At 37.2% G+C, this 18,772-nt stretch overlaps 2 protein-coding genes across 4 annotated transcripts; one reads left to right on the top strand and one right to left on the bottom strand.

Annotated features, from left to right (window-relative positions):
* The first annotated feature begins 464 nt into the window (after positions 1 to 464).
* Positions 465 to 6,727, top strand: LOC143892769 (uncharacterized). Of its 2 annotated transcripts, XR_013255604.1 has the most exons (4): positions 465 to 1,557; positions 2,755 to 2,826; positions 3,127 to 3,343; positions 3,437 to 6,727. XR_013255604.1 is itself a non-coding variant. In XM_077397632.1 (3 exons), the coding sequence occupies exons 1-3, from the start codon at positions 1,312 to 1,314 to the stop codon at positions 3,160 to 3,162; spliced, it is 354 nt and encodes a 117-aa protein (XP_077253747.1). In that variant the 5' UTR covers positions 465 to 1,311; the 3' UTR covers positions 3,163 to 6,727. The 2 variants fall into 2 exon arrangements, 1 of the variants encoding a protein (XP_077253747.1); XM_077397632.1 differs by having other exon boundaries at positions 3,127 to 6,727.
* Positions 4,351 to 18,630, bottom strand: QSOX2 (quiescin-sulfhydryl oxidase 2). 2 transcript variants are annotated; one of them, XM_077397630.1, is made up of 12 exons: positions 18,213 to 18,630; positions 13,124 to 13,148; positions 12,947 to 13,039; positions 11,391 to 11,572; positions 9,941 to 10,013; positions 9,786 to 9,854; positions 9,630 to 9,703; positions 9,391 to 9,547; positions 8,135 to 8,175; positions 5,411 to 5,557; positions 4,795 to 5,286; positions 4,351 to 4,675 (listed from the first exon to the last, which is right to left on the bottom strand). In XM_077397630.1, the coding sequence occupies exons 1-11, from the start codon at positions 18,416 to 18,418 to the stop codon at positions 4,806 to 4,808; spliced, it is 1,548 nt and encodes a 515-aa protein (XP_077253745.1). In that variant the 5' UTR covers positions 18,419 to 18,630; the 3' UTR covers positions 4,351 to 4,675; positions 4,795 to 4,805. The 2 variants fall into 2 exon arrangements, with proteins under 2 accessions (XP_077253745.1, XP_077253746.1); XM_077397631.1 differs by having other exon boundaries at positions 4,843 to 5,286.
* Between the last annotated feature and the right edge of the window lie 142 nt (positions 18,631 to 18,772).

Genomic DNA, 18,772 nt, shown 5'->3' with positions numbered 1-18,772 from the left:
CTAAATGGTGACACACTTAGCTAGGGACCCACCCAAAATATCCCACCAAATGGACCACCCTCGAATGGGCCCATTCTACACGTGTTCGTTGAGAAATTGGAGTATAAATAGCAAGCTAATTTATCACGATATTTTTGTGTTCCAACCATCCCATTTACCTTCTCACGATAATTTAGAAGTAGAAAAAAGAAAGAACCAATTTCAGCTGAAAAAAAAGTTGTTCTACTTCAGGGCCAATAGAGGTGGACATCCAAGAATCCGATTCTGTTTATCGTGATACGTTTCTGTTTATTTTGAATTTTTGGGACCGATTTGGGATTCCAAACCTGATTATTGGGCTCAAAATTAACAATTCTCAGCCCAATCATCAGTTTTGGTCTCACAATCGATTATCCTCTCATCAGCTGTTTTATTTTCTACTCTCATTGGGTTTTGTTTCTTCATTGCTTTATATTGATAAAGGTACCATTTTTCTCTGGTTTGCCTCTCCTTTTCCTTTCTAGGCACTTTTTCTTTTCCGTTTTAAAGTTTGGGTTTTCGATTTTGGCTCAAAAAGGTGCCTCATTTTCTTGGGTTTTTGTCATTTTTCTTAGGTGATTTTTATTTTTTTTAAAAATAAATTTTGTCTTTGTTTTTTATGGTTGGGTTTGGTTTCTTTTCTTCTATTTTGGATGCAGTTTCACTGTAGCTTTTCATTGATAAAAGGCGCCCTCATTCTTCGTTTTTTTCCTTCTCTTTCTTGTTTTTCTTTGTTTTGATGGTTGTATACTTGGATTTTGTTTTGAATGCCGTTTAATTACTCATTTTGACTAGGAAAGGTGGCTTCATTTTGGGTTATTCATTTGTTCTATGGCATTTTGGGTAACTTGGGTTTTAACTTTTAATTTCTGATGCAATTTCGTCCATGCTTTTTTCTAGTAAAGGTAACCCCTTCATATATTCCTTTTTTGGATATGTTCCCAATTCCTTTTTTTTCATCTCATTTTGGGTTAGCACTTTAGCAACTTTTCCTTGTTTGGGACATTACTCTTTCCTATGTCCTTTTCTTTTCCTTTCGTGTTGATGGTTAGGTTCTTATTTGCTTCAGTTTCATCACTGGTTCTACCTAATAATATTTGATCCCCTTTTCCCTTCCATGGACTGTTCTGTTTTCTTTGCTTTTTTTAATTAATATTTGAATATTTAATCAAGAAACCCGGGCCTTATTCTCTTTAGTTGATTTGAATTCTTAGCTTTTTTATTATCATATTTTCCAGTGAAAAGAAATAGATTGCACCATGAATTGGGTCTGAAGTTTGTGTATTTTTTGAGATGGTTGATCGTTTTGTGTTGCTGATGGATCGATTGATCACTGAATCTACTATTGAAGCTGCTATTGAGAGCAGAAATCAGTCTCAAATTGCTTCAGCCTCTGAAATTGAAGCCGAGACTGAATTTGCTCTTCAGAAGAGGAATTTTGGGTGTGCAACGCCTAAATTGGTGGAGTGCCGAATTTGCCAGGATGAGGACGAAGACTTGAACATGGAGACACCCTGTTCTTGTTGTGGCAGCTTGAAGGTAAGTTTGAGTTTTGAATCTTTTGATACCTATACCTCTTTTCCGAATTTTCGCTACTCTGATGTATAGGAATTTCTAGCTAATCACTAAAGGTTGTGTATGACTCTTAAATGAGTTCGTCTGAACTAATGGTCTTTCTTCAGTTAGGAAGGTTGGGTAGTATCTTGGTAGGCTGAGTTGCTGGAATTCATCTCACCCAACATTGTCCTTTTAGGTAGGTGAACTAAGGCAATATAATTAAGAGAGAGCAACAAATAAAAAGGGTTACATAAAGAGAAAAGATTAACACTCTGAAAAATTGAAGAGAGCCCCAAATCCTCACCTGCAAAAGAGAAACTCTGCTGGTTTTCATATGTTTTTGATGTCTCTGGAATTTTGGCACATCAAAATATACATTCCCTGGTTTGGGTTTGGGTTTGGGTTTGGGTTTCTATTGTCATAGCTGTTCATTGAGCAGGCCTAGTTCCTGATGAGCTTAAATTTTGTTAAGTAATCAGATGCCAAGGGAAATGATATCTGCATTCCCTGGTTTTAATAGCAGCCTCCCCTCTTTATTTTACACTTTCTTGATTGGCTATTGGTAGATTTTTTGGGATTAACAGCTAATGAGAGAAACTTAACTATATAAAGATCAATTTTACCATTCAGGGAAAAAAAAAACCCTGATGAGAGAAGTGTAAAACAGAGAGAAGAATGCCTTATTAAGATAAGGGAGAACAGATATCATCCTTAGCAGAATTATTTTCTGGTTATAGGAACATGGGAGGAGGAGGACTCTTCGAACAACATTAATCCTTCTGTTTGTTTGTCTGTTTGTTAGCGTTTTTTCATGCTTTTTAATTGGTAAAAGGACACCCTATCTACCTAAATCATTGTAATATGAGCCAATATAGATCCATAATAATATGTCCACACCCACCTTGCCATGAGATTGTGCAATAGCAATTGTTACACTTTCCTCTTTTTCTTCTATTTTCATTTCTTTTCAGGATTTTATTTTTTTTAGGATGGATTGCCTTGATGTCTCGTAATTTAATTGTTACTCTGTTCTCCTGATTTGCTTGCATCTCATTCCTGGTTTCTCAACGCTGTCATGCTTATTACCATCGATTGTTTGGACTCTGGAGATGGAAGAAAAATCTAAAATTATGCTTCTATAACTGGGGAATCTGTACTGACAGCTACTTACATGTGCAGTATGCTCACCGCAAGTGTGTTCAATGGTGGTGTGAAGAGAAGGGCGATACAAAGTGTGAAATCTGCCACCAGGTGATTAACATTTTCTAATGAGTTTAGTTTTACATCCCTGATTATGTTATAACTGTACATTTAGCACTTAAAAAGTTAAATTTCCTTATTGAACTAGCGAAAGACTGTTTTCAAATATCAAAATACTGTTTTTGAGCTTTCATTTTGTTCCATATGTTGGATTGCAGCAATTCAAACCATGATATACAGCGCCACCTCAGTTGTTTCAATTCGGGTGTATTCCGATAAATTTCAGCTAACTTCTTAACTATTTTTTATTTCTCGTCAATGACGCTCACAAGTTTATGGTGTTTCTGTCAGGGGAAACTGGGAATTTATCCGACGATACCTGCATAATCCTCGATTTATAGCAATGGTTGCAACAGACAGTGATTTCTTGGATTCCGACTCTGATGATTACTCATCTCAAAGCACAAGAATCATGATTTGCTGCCGTTCAGTTGCTGTAATTGTAAGTTCTTCAGTTAAAACATTTGGAACATCAACTGATCCGAAATGAAGGCATCTGCGCTGATAGGTATCCTTTGCTAAGATCCCTTTCCCTTATTTAATTTATCCAGTTCATGGTCCTTTTGGTTCTACGCCACACGCTTATGATCATAATTAGCAGAGCTGACGAGTATTCGTTCCCATTATCCATAGTGAGTCTCCAGGAAGAAACATAATCTGATTTTACTAATCCATTACAACTCGCTGCTGAGGACTGCCGGAATTCTTATCCCTGTTTATATAATGGTACGAGCACTGACCGCCTTTCAGGTAGTTCTCTTCCTTCTCTAAAACTATTATAAACATTATTTGCATATATGGTTGTATGCAGATAATTTTGAAGTGTCTGAAAAGGCCCTTAGACTGGCAGATTCACCCATGGATAACATTATTGGGATATATTATTCTTTCGCAGGTGCGCCATGAATTACCCCTAGTATCTGAAGGAAATCTCCTTTTTAGTAAGAAATCCAGGTTTCATGAATCTCCCCCATCCTGAGAATTCTTAAACCTGGAAACAGGGACGACCTCCTACTCTCACTTGATGGAAAGAAGGACGAGAAATCAGAAAACGACAGACGGTCTTCGTCTCTTGTCTCCCATCCAGGATTTTGAGGAAATCCAAGATTCTAAAATCTGTGTATCCAAGCGGCCCCTTGTGATATTTGATGCAACAACAGTTCCTCAAAAAGTGAGCTGCTGATGGATCAAATATCAACGATGGGATGATAAGCACGTGTTTATAAGACCCTTCATCGTATAATTTCTCCCCTCATATAGTCTAAAAGAAGAAATTATATGGTATGGGGCGCCTAATTTTTAAGAGAAAGGTAAGGCAGGCAAAACTAAGATCCGTTCAATGATCCAAACCATTCATTTGTTGATCTTACTTGCTGATAAGCCGTGCACTTAAAATCTTATCCATTGGACGATCCTAACCCTTGAAATTATGGATTATGATTGTCCCATTCAGACCATATGAAGCTAATTAAATCAACACTCCCATCAGAATCTTCAAAGAACAAGCCCCAAAAAGGAGTAAATGATGCTCTTTTTGAATGATTAAAGTGCCTTTGCAGACCCAACATCTTTATAACTAGAATGGGAGCAACCAATGTACAAATTTTATAAAAGGTTTTGAATGCCAAAGACTTCCAAAATCTAGATTAAGAAACGAAACTACATATTTCAATCAAAATATAAAAAAATATATGTAAAATAAGCGTTCTTGGGGCTGGGGGCAGATTCACACCTTTTTTGGCTAACCACAATGTATACAGCCTCAGAACCAAGCTGCACACCTTAAACGGCAACGCCTAGTTTGATCTATAAGAAATCTCATTTCAAATTCTTCCTCGGCCTGAAATGTCAAAAAGAACAGAAAAGTATCAATTAACCTCCCAAGTAAGCACAATGACCCCTTACCTCTCAGGGATCAGTGTCTTTTAACAAGCCCATAAATGATAATTAATTAATTACCCTCCTACTAATCATATGTTCTTTAAAGAGTGTAGTTGGTGAAAGTACTTCCGATTCTTCTGTTGCGTTCTCCAGACACATGCGAGTGCTCCGAATGCACAGCTAGCGAGAGCAATGGCCAATGCAGCTCCAACAGGCACTGCAACTGCATTTGCCGAGGTAGTTATATCCTCCGCTACTGACTCGTCACTCCATGGATCACCGAGACCCTTTTCGTTTGATTTTGACACGAAAATCTTTCCGTAGTGTCTAACCAAGAAATTAAACACTTCATCCATATTCCAATCAACTTGAACTGTGCCATTATTTTTCTTGCTCATAGATAGAAAACAGGATGGACAGAGCTTCTTTGATGGCCATATCATCTTTGGGTACTTTGGGTCACCTGTTCCTAGAGTTTTTTCTGCTTTCATTAATCTCTGGTTAACTTTGTTGTGTGTGCTCCATAACCACAGAGCGAAATCCCGCGTTGTGTTTATAGGAGAAGAAACACTGTAGGTAAAGCATAATGATGCAAGAATGTTAGTGGGAATGAAAAAAAAAAATGGAGTGTAAGAATTACAAATTTTCAACCATTTCAGAAAAAAAAAAAAAGTAAAATTTTTCAGAGCCTCACCTTGAACACATCTTATAGAAGTGTTGGCGACATTCCTCACAGATGAAGAAGTTGTGAATGAATTCACAGACGGCTGTAAATGCCGAATGACTCTCTCCATCATCAACCCTTACTGATAAAGAGTGCAATAGCACCCATAAGCCACAGCTGCAAGAAATCAACAGCCACACAAACCAATGTAAACATCTTCAACGGGCTGTGTTATGCTGTAATCTAATAAGCTTCTTTTTATCGACTGATGGGTTTTACACTTTTACATAAATCCATCTGGTAGTATTTTCTTTACGGTAAGCAAAATTTTGAACACGTAAATGAAAACATTCAATATGCTAAGAAAAACAAGAGGAAACCATTGTCTCCAAATGCAGAAAATCTCAACTCAACTCAACTAAGCCTTTGTCCCAAACTAGTTGGGGTCGGCTAATGAATCCTATAGAAAATTTTCATGAAGAAGGTGAAATTCTCCAAATACAGAAAATATGAGAAAAAAATCTAGTTAGTTACTGGGATTTTTAATTAGTAAGAAAATCTATTCTGTAATGGGGAACTTGAAATTGGCGTTATTTCAACACGTGCCTATGGTATATTTAACAGGGAAATGTTCATAATTTGAAATTGCGGCTCCATTCATCACAACGAAGTTGATTGTCATACTAAAAAGCATATGATCACGTGGAGTGGAACTGTGTATGAAGGATAGAATGGGGTTCAGAACAAAATGGTGTAAATGGGTGTTGGCACGTATCTCAGCTACAAGTTCCTCTATTCTTATTAATGGCAGCCTTTATATTTAAGAGTTCAAGGATTTTAGACAAGGAGACCCTCCGTACCATTTTCTTTTATCTTAGTGGTGGGAGCTTTGAGTATTGTCGTTTTTTTAAATGCTTTGACTATGCTATTAAAAAAAAATGCTTTGAATATTATCGTCAAGCGAGCAGGACCACTTAAACATCTATTTGAAGAACACTGCTCAGAGACCCATGTTAGACAGTAATGTTAAAACAACTCTCAAACTAAAATTGCATGTGCTAGAAAGGAGTTTGATGAACTGAAGATAGAAAAGTCGGGATACAGCCTCAAGACCAATTGACACTCGACTTTCGATCTGGAAAACTGGAAGCTGTTACCTTCCATGGAACCCCATAAACATCTTCACAACAAAATTCCTCAGGGCAAGGAGTTGAGTAGGGATTAAGCCTCAAAGCCAGGTGGATTTATTTTAAGGGTCTCCACGACAGGATGACTTCAATAAGGGTGCAAGTGCTACCTTTATTATCTCATCATGGTGAAGGACTTTGGCTGATAGCCTAGTTTGTAGTCTACACAATATTTTATGAAGGTTCTTTCATTGAAGCTGACGGAGGCTGCACTCCGTCATCTCTGAATATCAAGTATCTCATGTGAAGTGTGGACAAGATATTGCTGGAGCCTTAATCACCAACAAGAGCTTAGATTCAGTTAGGGCATATGAGATGGGTATTATGTAAAGTGATACAGAAGCATGGTTTAAGAAATTATCAAAGACAGATTCTATCAACGCAGGAACATTTGTTTATACCTCACAAATAGAGTTGAATTGATAAGTCCATGAAGTACTTTTACCCATTTTGTTTCTCACACAACAACATAAGCACTTGAGTTGCTAATAGTCATTGAAAGCTGATTTCAACTAGAGTAGTCATCCTCAAAGAACCAATTGATCAAAATCATTTCCAGCTTCAAAGTTTCTTTTTTTTTTTGAAAGATAATCAGAGAAAAATATATTAAAACGGGAAGACCAAGGAGGTCACCCAGGATAAAACAACAAGAAAAAGAAAGCAGACCAAAGAATAAAAGAAAGCAAGACTCTCGGAAGAACCTATCAGATAGAGAACAATTGAGAAAAAAAGGATGAAATGGTGTCCATTTAAGAAACACTTTTCTATTGCAAAGTTTCAAGTGCAAATATTGAATATGAAATTTGCATTTCAAATTCTAGGGAATGGGTTTTCATTTTTCAACCCAAAAAAGAACAATATTGGACTCGATAGTGAAGATCAATTGATCAGCTAGTGTTGAGTTAGTGGGAACATGTCATAAGCTCCCATGCAATTGCAGATCGTTATTCTTAATGTTTCCTTTCTAACATGACAAGTGATAAATACAATTCCTTTTCTTCTTGGAGAGAGGAGGCCAAAGGTTTTAGATGTCGAATACAGGATTTGATGATCAATGATTTGAGGTTGGTATGGGGTAGGACCAAAGAATAACGAGAACAAAGAAAACAACTCAACAAGGGAAAAAATCACACTAATGTTCAAAAAAAAAAGGAAAAAAACAGGAATGTCAGACTAGGGAGACTGCTGATGGAACAATGGCAGACATTAAGGTCTGAGAAAAGGCGAAAATGAAGAGAGGCAATAATTTTTTTAAAGGTTCACTGTAAAGCTCCAAATTCAACGTGACACTCTAATATCAAATATAGGTGAGAATGAGATCACTTTTTGTTAGAACCGAATAAGATCAATTTTCAATCAGATGAAAAGTGATACATATACAAAATTATATAATTTAAAAATTTTATATAATTTATTGTCAATAAAGCTAAATAACTAAATATTGTCCTATGACTGAAAAACCTCTTATAGAATGGGAGAAGATCAATTAAAACTCAAAAAATAACATGTAACAGTTGTGGATCAAACATCGCATATATAAATGAAGATAAAAAATTGTATATAGTACCTAAAACCCCTGGTATCATTTTTGCTGCCACGGCAAAATATCTGCACCACAATAACAGTGCAAATAACAACAATCAAACACTCTGCTCCTTACAAAACACATCATAAATTTTGAGTAGCTTAAGCACTACGTAAAAACTAAAAAATATTATACAGGGTACACTAATAATGAGTAAATACACAATAACTAGAACAGATGGATAGAAAAGCAAGGCCATTTCTAGAGAAGACTAGTCCCGCTTCAAAATAAATTAAAACACATCTTTTCTCACACACCAAACCAAGTACCGGCATATTTTGTATTCAAAACATTTATAAAGATAAGGGAAATATAAGAGCAGGGACATTATCTGTTGAGATCTTTTAAGGACAGCACAATAGAAATGTTTTTATACACACTTCTAATAAGACTAATGGGTCTTAGATCCGTTACACTCCATGCATTTCTAACTTTTGGAATTGGTGAAATAAATAAAGCATTAAGGTGTTGGAAGTTCAGTAACAAAACTAAAACTCCTCCGTAACATTAGACAGAGAGTTATTAACTTCCCAGAACTCTTGAGAGAAGCATGGTGAAAATCCATTGGTTCCTAGCGTCTTATCTTGGTATAAGCTGAAAACAGCTTAAACGTCAGATGCTAGCTCTTCAGAGATTTGGGGAAGGTCACCATAAATCCAAGGTCTACTATTCTACTCAGTCTGGAACATTTATTTAACAATTTCCTCTTCCATCCCAGCTTTGGCTTTATATTCTCAATAAAAGATTAGAAGTTTGCCAAGCAATTCTTTCCTACCCCTAGAAATGGCAGTACGGTGGAAACATCTCTCGCTGCCAACCATAATGATCTAGATCTGTCTCCAAAAGACTTCTTTTAGATCCATGATCCTAACCCATTGCAAATCCTGCATTTGTTTCCTATCTGGCAATGATGTTCTCAATGAAAAAATAGAATTACGGAATACGTTTCTGCACCCGCGTGCAAATCACTCAAAACTTGATTACTTGGACCTGGATGCAAGAAATGGAAGCAATGCTTACAAGGGGTGTAACTCAAAACTTGAGAAACAAGAATACCTAAACTTGCCCACAACTTCCCCATTATCTTGGCAGGCTAGCTATGACTCAAACTGTCAAACAAATCAATACGAAAAGCAAGAAATTCATACATCTTTTAGTCTCATATCAGATGTGCAAATGCATAAAATACCTTATCCGATTAAAGTTCCGAAGAAAGTCAAATATAGCATAATACTAACCCAATATCCACGAGGAACATCTTTTCCACAAATCCGGAAAGTCTTAAGAGCATCCCTTTCATGAATAAGAACAGCTTCTTGTGAACTGACTGACCACAGATCTGAAGGCCACAATCCATCAAAGTTTACAAGCATTTCTGCACTTCCTTTTTGGCACCTAATACAAAAAATTAGCATAAGCAACAAAGCAGTTCGTTGTGAAGATTAAAGACATGTGACGGAGAAGTCTAGCATTTAACCTCTTAGAAGGGTGATGAGCCACCAAGAGTTCGAGGAACCTTATAAGAGGGGCTCGAGTCTTCGATTTAACCATCTGTAGAAGAAATCCCAGGTGGAAATCATTAATTTTTAGAGGTACAGAATATCTTAAATCAGTCAGCATATATGGACTCTACCTTGTTATCCAAGATGATACTGAAAGCATTCGCTGTTGCTTCCTCAACATCATATATGGCTCGAGCAATCTTTAACCATACAATAAAAAACTAATCATATTCTTGAATAAACAAAATTAGGGAACAGGAGAACACAGGTTTCCTATTTCAAAGACCTGTACAGGATCTGAAGCATTTGATTGGAGAAGATGTTCATTCTCATATTTCTCGTCCTCCAACCTAAATGAACTGCAAAATTACAGAAGTTTCAAAAATTACCCAGATCTATTGTCCACTTGAAGGAGCATTACACCCAGAGCATAAATTAATAATATAAATTGCATCACCAGATAACACAAACATGTAAAAAGAAAAGAATACCGGTGTGCATTACCAGATCACATAAAACATGTGAAAAGAAAAGCATACTGGTGTGTGGAAAGAAACCAACAAGATTCTATGAAGAGTAATTTAAAGGTTAAACAATATCAAAAAAATACATACAACAAAAACGAGTAAAAGACAGCCAATGATAAAAAACAAAAAACAAAAGAAAACAGAAGACAAAAAAGAAAACAACAAACTTATCCATATTACCAATATGACATAAGTAACTGTTCTCTGCTGTAACCACTGTTACGGACTTCTATTAACATTTCATGAGAAAAGTCATACTGTGACACCAAACAATAAGAGCATTTGCTTTTTATTAGGATTAAGGTCTCAATAAAAGAAACATGAATCATAACTCGGAGTAAATAATATTGTACAGTCGAAGATTTTGGATGATATTGTGAATCTTCTTGAGTTACCATGCCAGTGCTACAGCACACAAAGAATGCAGACCCGCCAGATCACCGATCTTGAAATGATTGCAAAAAAACAAAAAAATCCACAAATATGTATAACTCATGTAGCCAAAAGTTATCCTATAAAGGACAAGTGTAAATGATATATAATCCTTCTTTTTGACAACTATGTTCCAAAATTAAATTCTAGTAATAGCACCATTCATCTGTAAATTGAGCATGTGGGAGTTTCTGTTAAGAGCTAAATCTAATGGGAGATGAAAGCAAATTCAAAGAAAATACCATAGATATGTAGACATTAATGTGATAAATCTTTAATGGAGATTATTTATACATAAACAATGACCAGAACACAGTAAATGACTGAGAAAGAGTTGGAAGAATTCCAAATTCTATGAGAGTCCATCTTACCCACACAATGTGGGAGTAATTCAAACCAAAAATCAAAAACCTCTCCAATATAAAGGAATTGTATGATACACAAAATGATGCAGAATACTTGCAACTATATTCATTACACAAATTTTGTTATGAGTACAACTACGGAGCACCAAGTGCAAGCCTTCTGTATGCCATTTATGCTATGTAGAAGTGACAGACACACACTTCATAGTTGTACAGCAAAGAAAGCTAACGAAAAACTCAACGGTGTATTCCACTAACAATTATATTCGGCTTCGCTCACTTGATAAGTTTAGTTGTTATATCAAAAGTTCATCATATGAAAGAGCATAAATCAAAGAAAAATCACTTCCATCACAAATTGGTGTGTCATATACATAATCAAAAGCTACAAGAATGGCTAGTGAAAACTTGCCTGCCCATCCGTTTATTAATCCAATCTAGCAAGCGATCAGCCGTCCTTCCGTCATCAATAGACTGTATTTTGTTTCCATCTTTTTTAGGTTCCCATGCACCAGAAGCAAATTTAGAAGGAGGACCCCATAGCAGCATAGGATAATGACTAACCGAAAACCTATCACAAAGCTTTGTATTTATCTGTGCTGCCACACATTCAAAAAGAAGGGCTAATCACCATACATCCAACTAAATGAGATAAAATGTGCTGACACAAAAAATAAAAAAAAAAAAAAATGAGTGAGGAGTGAAATGACTCAACGGAAAGGGAACAAAGACTCGTTGCTAATCATTATCATATTTAAGGAAACTAGAAGACGATCACAAAAAAAATTTACAAACAAGCAGTAGTTCCATAAACAACTTACAACTTATATTCCCACGGAAACACCATTTGAATCACATATCCCACCATCAGCTTTCCAGACAGTAATACTAAAAACGAATAAAAAGAGACTCGTCTAATCTGGAGGCAGAATACCTGAGATTGTGTGGGAAGCCCCAGATTAAATGGGAAATTAAAAGACCAATCACGGATCCAAATATTTCCACAAGCTTTCAGTATTACCTTCTTCAGTTTCAATTAATCAGATAAATTGTCTTATTTCAGCATCATTAGGTCATCATTTGATAACTTAATAAGGCTTCCAGAAGCTCAACTACCATCATCTCCATGATGAGGCAAGGGGCCACCAAATGAAGGGTCCAACCACATGAGTGGACTCGAATCAGGCATATCTTGTGCTTTTCATACTATCATTCTCCTCAATACATACACACACATAATATGCATATATAATATATGTGCCCCATTCCTTGCCATTGCCATGATGTCAATATATGATCCCAACATCAGTCATGTATTTGAAGTCCCAGATAGCCCTTGACAACTTCCTTATTGAGCAAATGATAGGACCTCCATGAAATCAAGGAGAGTACTCTAAAGCAAGCGAAGTCTATCGCTTGCCCAATGAGATGGGTAGCCTATGGAGGACTCGTCATTTTTCTTATATATGAATGTACAAGTCTAGAGGGCGAGCAAGGTTGCTCCATTGTGACCTGGTGGTCACGGGTTCGAGTCACAGAAACAGCCTCTCTGCAAAGCAGGGCTAAGACTGCGTACATCTAGCCCTCCCCAGACAGCCACGTGCACTGGGCCGCCCTTTTTATGAATGTACAAATCTAGGTGTACATATGCACCTATCCATATTACATATATGAATATAGTAGATGTTTTCACCTCTACCAACTTAAACCAATTAAAATCATGCCTAGTGAAACAATAGCATGTAACCAAATTACCAACTATATTGTCATCCACTGTGACTTATTTACCAGTATAGGACTTTACAAAACATCAGTAGCACATAAATGAAAAGGAAAAAGAAATCATCATTAACCTTTGAAACAAGCAATAGCATCACCATTGTTTTCAAAATGAAGAATTTTAGAAATCCATTACCACCACCTCTTCATTGAAATAAAAAAATCAATCAAGGAGAAAAGCCGCCATACCTTCACTGCACAATCTACCCTTGCCATGAATATAATCCCAGGATGAACTGCGTTTGGTCCATTGAAAAGCACCGCGACCTTTTCATAATGAGGCTGCATAATTGTTCCTCAAGTGAGAACAACTTAGACAAATGATGCACCGAGAACTAGTAATTACGATAACATAATGCATGGTACCTTATAATTTCGACAAGCGGGACACCTGCAAACCCAACAGAAGAAAAGTAGAATATAGGTTAACAGTCCAAACGGCGTAGAAACAATTGCATGAAGAAGTAAATTGGCTCATGTCAAATATCACCTACAGTAAGCAATAGTCTGTCCATCAATCAAAACTAAAAAACAAAATAAAAGAAGGTTCTATATACACCAACTTTTAAAACAATATAGATTTTGAAAACCTACCGGTTTCTTGTGACATAACTAAACTTTGCCAAAATCTGCCCAAACCTTACCTCTCCCAAAGTTACATTCCTAAGTTTTATAGAATTTTTACAAATCTCAAATCCTATTACAATCTTTCTAAAAGCAATCTTTCTTGGGACGTAAAACCCAATTGAAATGAAAGCATATGACCCCATTTAGCATCCTTCATGAACTCCATCTCTCTTTTTTCCTCATATGAATATTTCATGAACTCGCAACAATCACATGGGAGCTCCAACAGTCAACTCCTCCCTAGAGAAGGAAAACTATTTTACAACTACCACTAAAAGGCTAGACTTAAAAAAATAGAGCAGGTTTTACAACACAAAATTATAACAAATTGACAAAAATTGACCAAAAAAATAATAAAATTGACAAAATTGCAATTTCGCTACCAAATGAAAAAAAAAAAGTGATGCCCAAAACACCAAAAATAGCCCTACTGACCTAAACATGGAGAAATCAAATAAAAATAAAGAGATAATTAGGATTGCCCACGTAGTCTCCAGCCCCCCAACCCCAACAACCGTCTCCCCATATTTTCATGCTCTGTGATCCCAAGCAGGTCACTCGACCTATTGGAGGTCCCATGCGGGCCCATCTTGAGTGGGACCCGCTTCACAAGCGTAGTACTTCGGACTACTTTGTCCTTTTCTGCTCCTTTTGTATATGTTTCAATTGGAGGTCCCATGCGGGCCCATCCTGAGAGGGACCCGCTTCACAAGCATAGTACTGGGCTAAGGCATGGGTCGGACTACTTTGTCCTTTTCTGCTCCTTTTGTATACGTTTCAATGTTAATCCCTATCAAGGGCATTCATTCTTCAATTTCGCTGAAGGGATCAAAAGAAAAAACTAGGATTGTGCGAGTGGTTTCCAAGCCAAGGTCATGGACCAAGATCTTACTACGGGAGGCTTTGTGGGACTTCACGATCAACAATGAAGCAGATGCGGTGGAGGGAGAGTCAGAAACCGCAGTGTTGTGGAGGAATTCGATGAGTTGGTCATTGGTGTATGGTTCAAGCCTTCAAGGAGCTTTTGGATCTTTTCAGCGTCGGTCTCATGGCCGGAATCGACATTGGGATCGGCGACAGGGATAGATTTCTCGAGATGCATCTTCTTCTCTACTTTATTTTAGAGGTTTACGAGTTCAAAGAGGGATTACATTAGGGTTTTGGGAGAGGAAAGAAGGGAGGGAGGGGAAAGAAGGGAGGATGGGAAGAGAATGGAAGATTTATATTTATAATTATAAATATTATATTTTAAATTTTAAAAATGTCAAATTTTATTATATTTGTAGCTATAGTTATAACTATATTTTTTGCTTGCTTGAGGATTTTTTTTCATCGAAAACTAATTGATCTCCGTCCACTTGAAACAAGAGGACTCGAGTCTCGATTTGGATAGCATTCAAACAATGGTCGCCTGGTCGGTGATGCTAACCAATGGCGGTGGTGGAGAGAGAGAGAGAGAGAGAGAGAGAGAGAGAGAGAGAGAGAGAGAGAGAGAGAGAGAGAGAGAGAGAGACTTTTTGTAAATTTAACCGTAGAATGCGGATGATTAAAATAAAATAAAACTTTTAATGGCAATTTGTAATTAAAATTAACCCAAGTTATAATAACAAAAAAAACAAGTTTAATTTATAGGAAATGTCATTGAGAAAGGGGTAATTCACATCCAACAAAATTTTGTGAAGTTGCTAAAGTGTGCCGCAAAATTTGCCACTCTTCATTTCAATGAAGAGTGGCAAATTATAATAAAGTTATAATAAAGGAGGGTTGGAGTCAGGTTGGCAGCCGACAGTAAAATTTGCCACTCTTCTATGAAATGAGTCCGATAGAGTTGAGTTGAGTTGCTAAAGTGTGCCGCATTTGTTACATGCTAGAAGCCCCTATATTTTCATACATATATAAGGGCTGCCGGTGGTGGTTACCACAAGGAGGGGGTGACTATCGGTATGAAGATGGCACTTCAACACAGACAAACCCCCTTCTCATGTATAGTGTTAGACCCTTCGGACCTACCTTGACATGAGAAGGGTATCGAAGATGGTTCCACTGGTAGTCAGCCCCTCATTAGAGGTAACCCCTCAACTCACTTTCTTTATAGTTGTGATAAGGTCCTTTTTTATTTTTAGGGCCGCAGAAGCTTTCAAATCATTGATCAGGCGTTGGCTGGGGCTGCTGCAGCAGACAAAAGGTAGCCGTTCGGATTCCCTTGTTAGCCAAACTATCAGCAACAATGTTCGAATATACGAAAGGGGGCTTCTAGCATGTAACAAATACAAGCCCCCCTTCTTGGCTCTTGACTAACCAGGACTATTCATCACGGGTGAGATACGTGGACTGTCCTGGACTATCAAATGACGTCTGGAGAGTGTCGGAAGCAAGGTTTTAAATTTCGACCGAAATCCGAAATTTCAGGTTTCAGTGGAGACCGAAATTGGGTAAAGTCGAGACGTTACATAATTTCGATCTTCGTTTCCCCCCGAAATTTCAGGAATATCTGCAAAAATTCAGTTTTTAATTGATTATTTAATATTATCCCGAAATTTCAGCCAAAATTACCGGGATTTCGTCAAAATTTGGTAACGGCTAAGATATTGCTTCTTTCTTTTTTTTTAATTTCAATCGTTTTCGCCGAAATTTCGGAAATTTCCAAAACCGAAATTTAAAACCTTGGTCGGAAGACTTCTGATTAGTTGGATATTCTGCATTAAAAACACGATTCGCTCATGCTGGTTTGCCATAAATATCCCAAAACAGGTAGATAATATGACCAGCCATACCACAATGAGTGCAATGACATGATGCACATCCTCTACCACAATCATGGACATCTTGACCATAACCACATGGAGCACACCCACCTCCGAAACTGTGTCCTCTATTACCTCTCCCTAAAGAGTCGCTGAAGAATAAGAGTACCGGTCGACAGGTCTACTTCAATGCAACAGGTCTACTTCAATCACCTCACTGAGTATAGATCTGATGACTATGAAGGTCGATAGAAATCAGGCGTACAGTAGGATGGCCAAAATGAACACTCATCGATTTCGCTCATAGCAAAATGTTGGATACCATGGGCAAAGTCTATTCAAGACACCACCCATCGCTTCTCTCTTCCCATTCTAGATATGTGCACCGCCTTTTTTCCTCCTATAACTCAAACAAAAGTACCAAAACCCAGGGCTTTAACCCTCACACCATTTGCTAGATTCCATCTCCGCTTTGCCTATTCTTCCATGATTTCTCCCTCCAACTCGTAGCTATGTGTCTCTCCAATCAGACAGAATATCATCCCCTTGCATATCACCTCTACCGCCTTTTTGTTGATGATTGCCAATGGTTCCCCTCTGCACGTTTTTTCACCCTTGTGATGTCATACTGCTTCATTATTACACAACCACATTCCAATAAGATGATATTCTTGCAGGCTCCTTTTTGTGGGTTTGGTAAACCACCCAGGTAGCAGACTTCTTCACTTTCACTTGAGTCCTCTCAACCAGTATAAAGGAGTTGTTAATGCCTTTGTTCTTCTTCCTCGTCTCCCTATCAATTCTTAACCAAATCTTGAAGCATATTTGGAATGTATTGCAGAAGTTGTAGTTAGGGTATCCTCATTTCGAACAGAACCACCCAGCACTATTCTCCCCTCGCATGACTATTCCGTTCCTCTCCAATCTCCACTGCTCCATTGATTTTTATTGTATCTGTTTGTGGCCGATAACGTCGCACGTGACAGATTTCAAATTCAAAAACGGGTGTAAACAGTATCCCAAGCCCCTTTCATCAATGATATCTCCTCCTCTTTTGCAAGTATTCGCCCCTCGTCATGTTTTTGCCACGTATAATGAAAATGCATGAATATTTACCTTAAACTAGAAGTCTAGAACCGAGAAATCATAGAGTAGGTGATTTTTGTATTATACTACTACATCATGTAATATGATCAGTGTAAATTGAAATGAAGGTCAGACAAAGACACGAGCCTTGTCCAATGCTTGATTTAGGTCATCACCTTGCATGGTCAAACCAACTCAATCAGATTTCTTAGCCATGTTCACTACTAAGCAAACAACCTATCAGAAGTGATAGCCCACAATGGTACGAGCGAGAGAGCTCCATTCATGGGCATTTCTATAGCATTTTCCAAAAAATACAAAGTAGGTAAGTAGGAAGAGTGAAAAAAATGACACATTCTGATTCTAAACCTAAAAAATTGCAGACAAAAAAAATAGCAAATTAATAAGAACATAGACCTACAGAAAATAAAAAAAGATAGCATAAATGCTTAACACCAGAGTCCCATTCCCCAAAACCAATGGTGAAGTTGAACATTTTTTTTGTATCTACATCGCAAAAGCATCTGAACAATGAAAAGGAAAAAAAAAAAAGACAAATAATATAAAAATAAATAACAAGTTACAGTACTTTCACTATCTTCCATAACAATGAATGTAAGCAGTCTAAAGGTTTAAGCTCTACAAAAAAAAAATTAAAATCACATTCCATCATCCTATATCACATAATCACGACCACCCAACACAATTCAAAAGAAAACCATTCTTAAACTAAACAATTAGAATACCAAGCAAGCATACTGAAACAATCCAATTTAGTTTCAATTTAATATGGTAAAAAAATGAAATGGAGAAATAAATCTAAATACTAGGCCAATCCAAAAAGATCAACAGCTTTCAATTTCCAACTTCGTTTAACAGATCCCTGATTCAATTAACGAAAGGTACAGAAATCATCCAAAACCTAACCTCATCTTTTTCTAGAAAGGTAAAACCTAACATCATCTTATAATACCAAATTTCTCAAGAAAAAATCTCACCAGTGAGCAAAAAATTCGACGATGGCAAATGAAGCCGGAGATTCTTTAAGAACACTGTCAAAATTCGAGCTGTTCAGATCCACGGCCGCATCAGGAATATCCGGAGTGCTGATATCTCGAAGTAGCGAACGCGAGGAAGAAGAAGAAAAAGAAGAAGCTTTGTAGGTTGTGAGAAGAATGAAGAGGATGAAAAGAATCGGAGACATGGAATATGAGAAGGATCAGATCGAAGATCTGTAGAAAATCTTTTTCTTCTACAGTTTTTCATTTCATGGCGAGATTCTAGTGGAGTTATAGGGTTTCGAAATCCCCCAATTCCGTATAGATTGAATCTTCATTTCCTTTTGCTTCTGAGAGGACGCATTGTTCGACTGTTCGTATTTTAGAGAAGCGGGTAAGCTATCGTGTTCGTTAGGGCACACGTTACTTATCGTGCGCCCTGACACACAGTGTATCGTGATTCGGGACACAACGCTGCAACAATTCGGAGCTTTAATCTGGTGGGCCAGTGTTATGGTAAAACAATCTAAGCCGTTCAATCAGTAGAGTTTCTTATGTAT

Source organism: Tasmannia lanceolata, unplaced genomic scaffold (genome assembly GCF_043159265.1).
Source record: "Tasmannia lanceolata isolate RefF3 unplaced genomic scaffold, GAP_Taslan_0.1 ptg000015l, whole genome shotgun sequence".
NCBI lineage: Eukaryota > Viridiplantae > Streptophyta > Magnoliopsida > Canellales > Winteraceae > Tasmannia > Tasmannia lanceolata.
The sequence above is the reverse complement of the archived record's forward strand: the minus strand, read 5'-3'. Positions and strand labels throughout refer to the sequence as shown.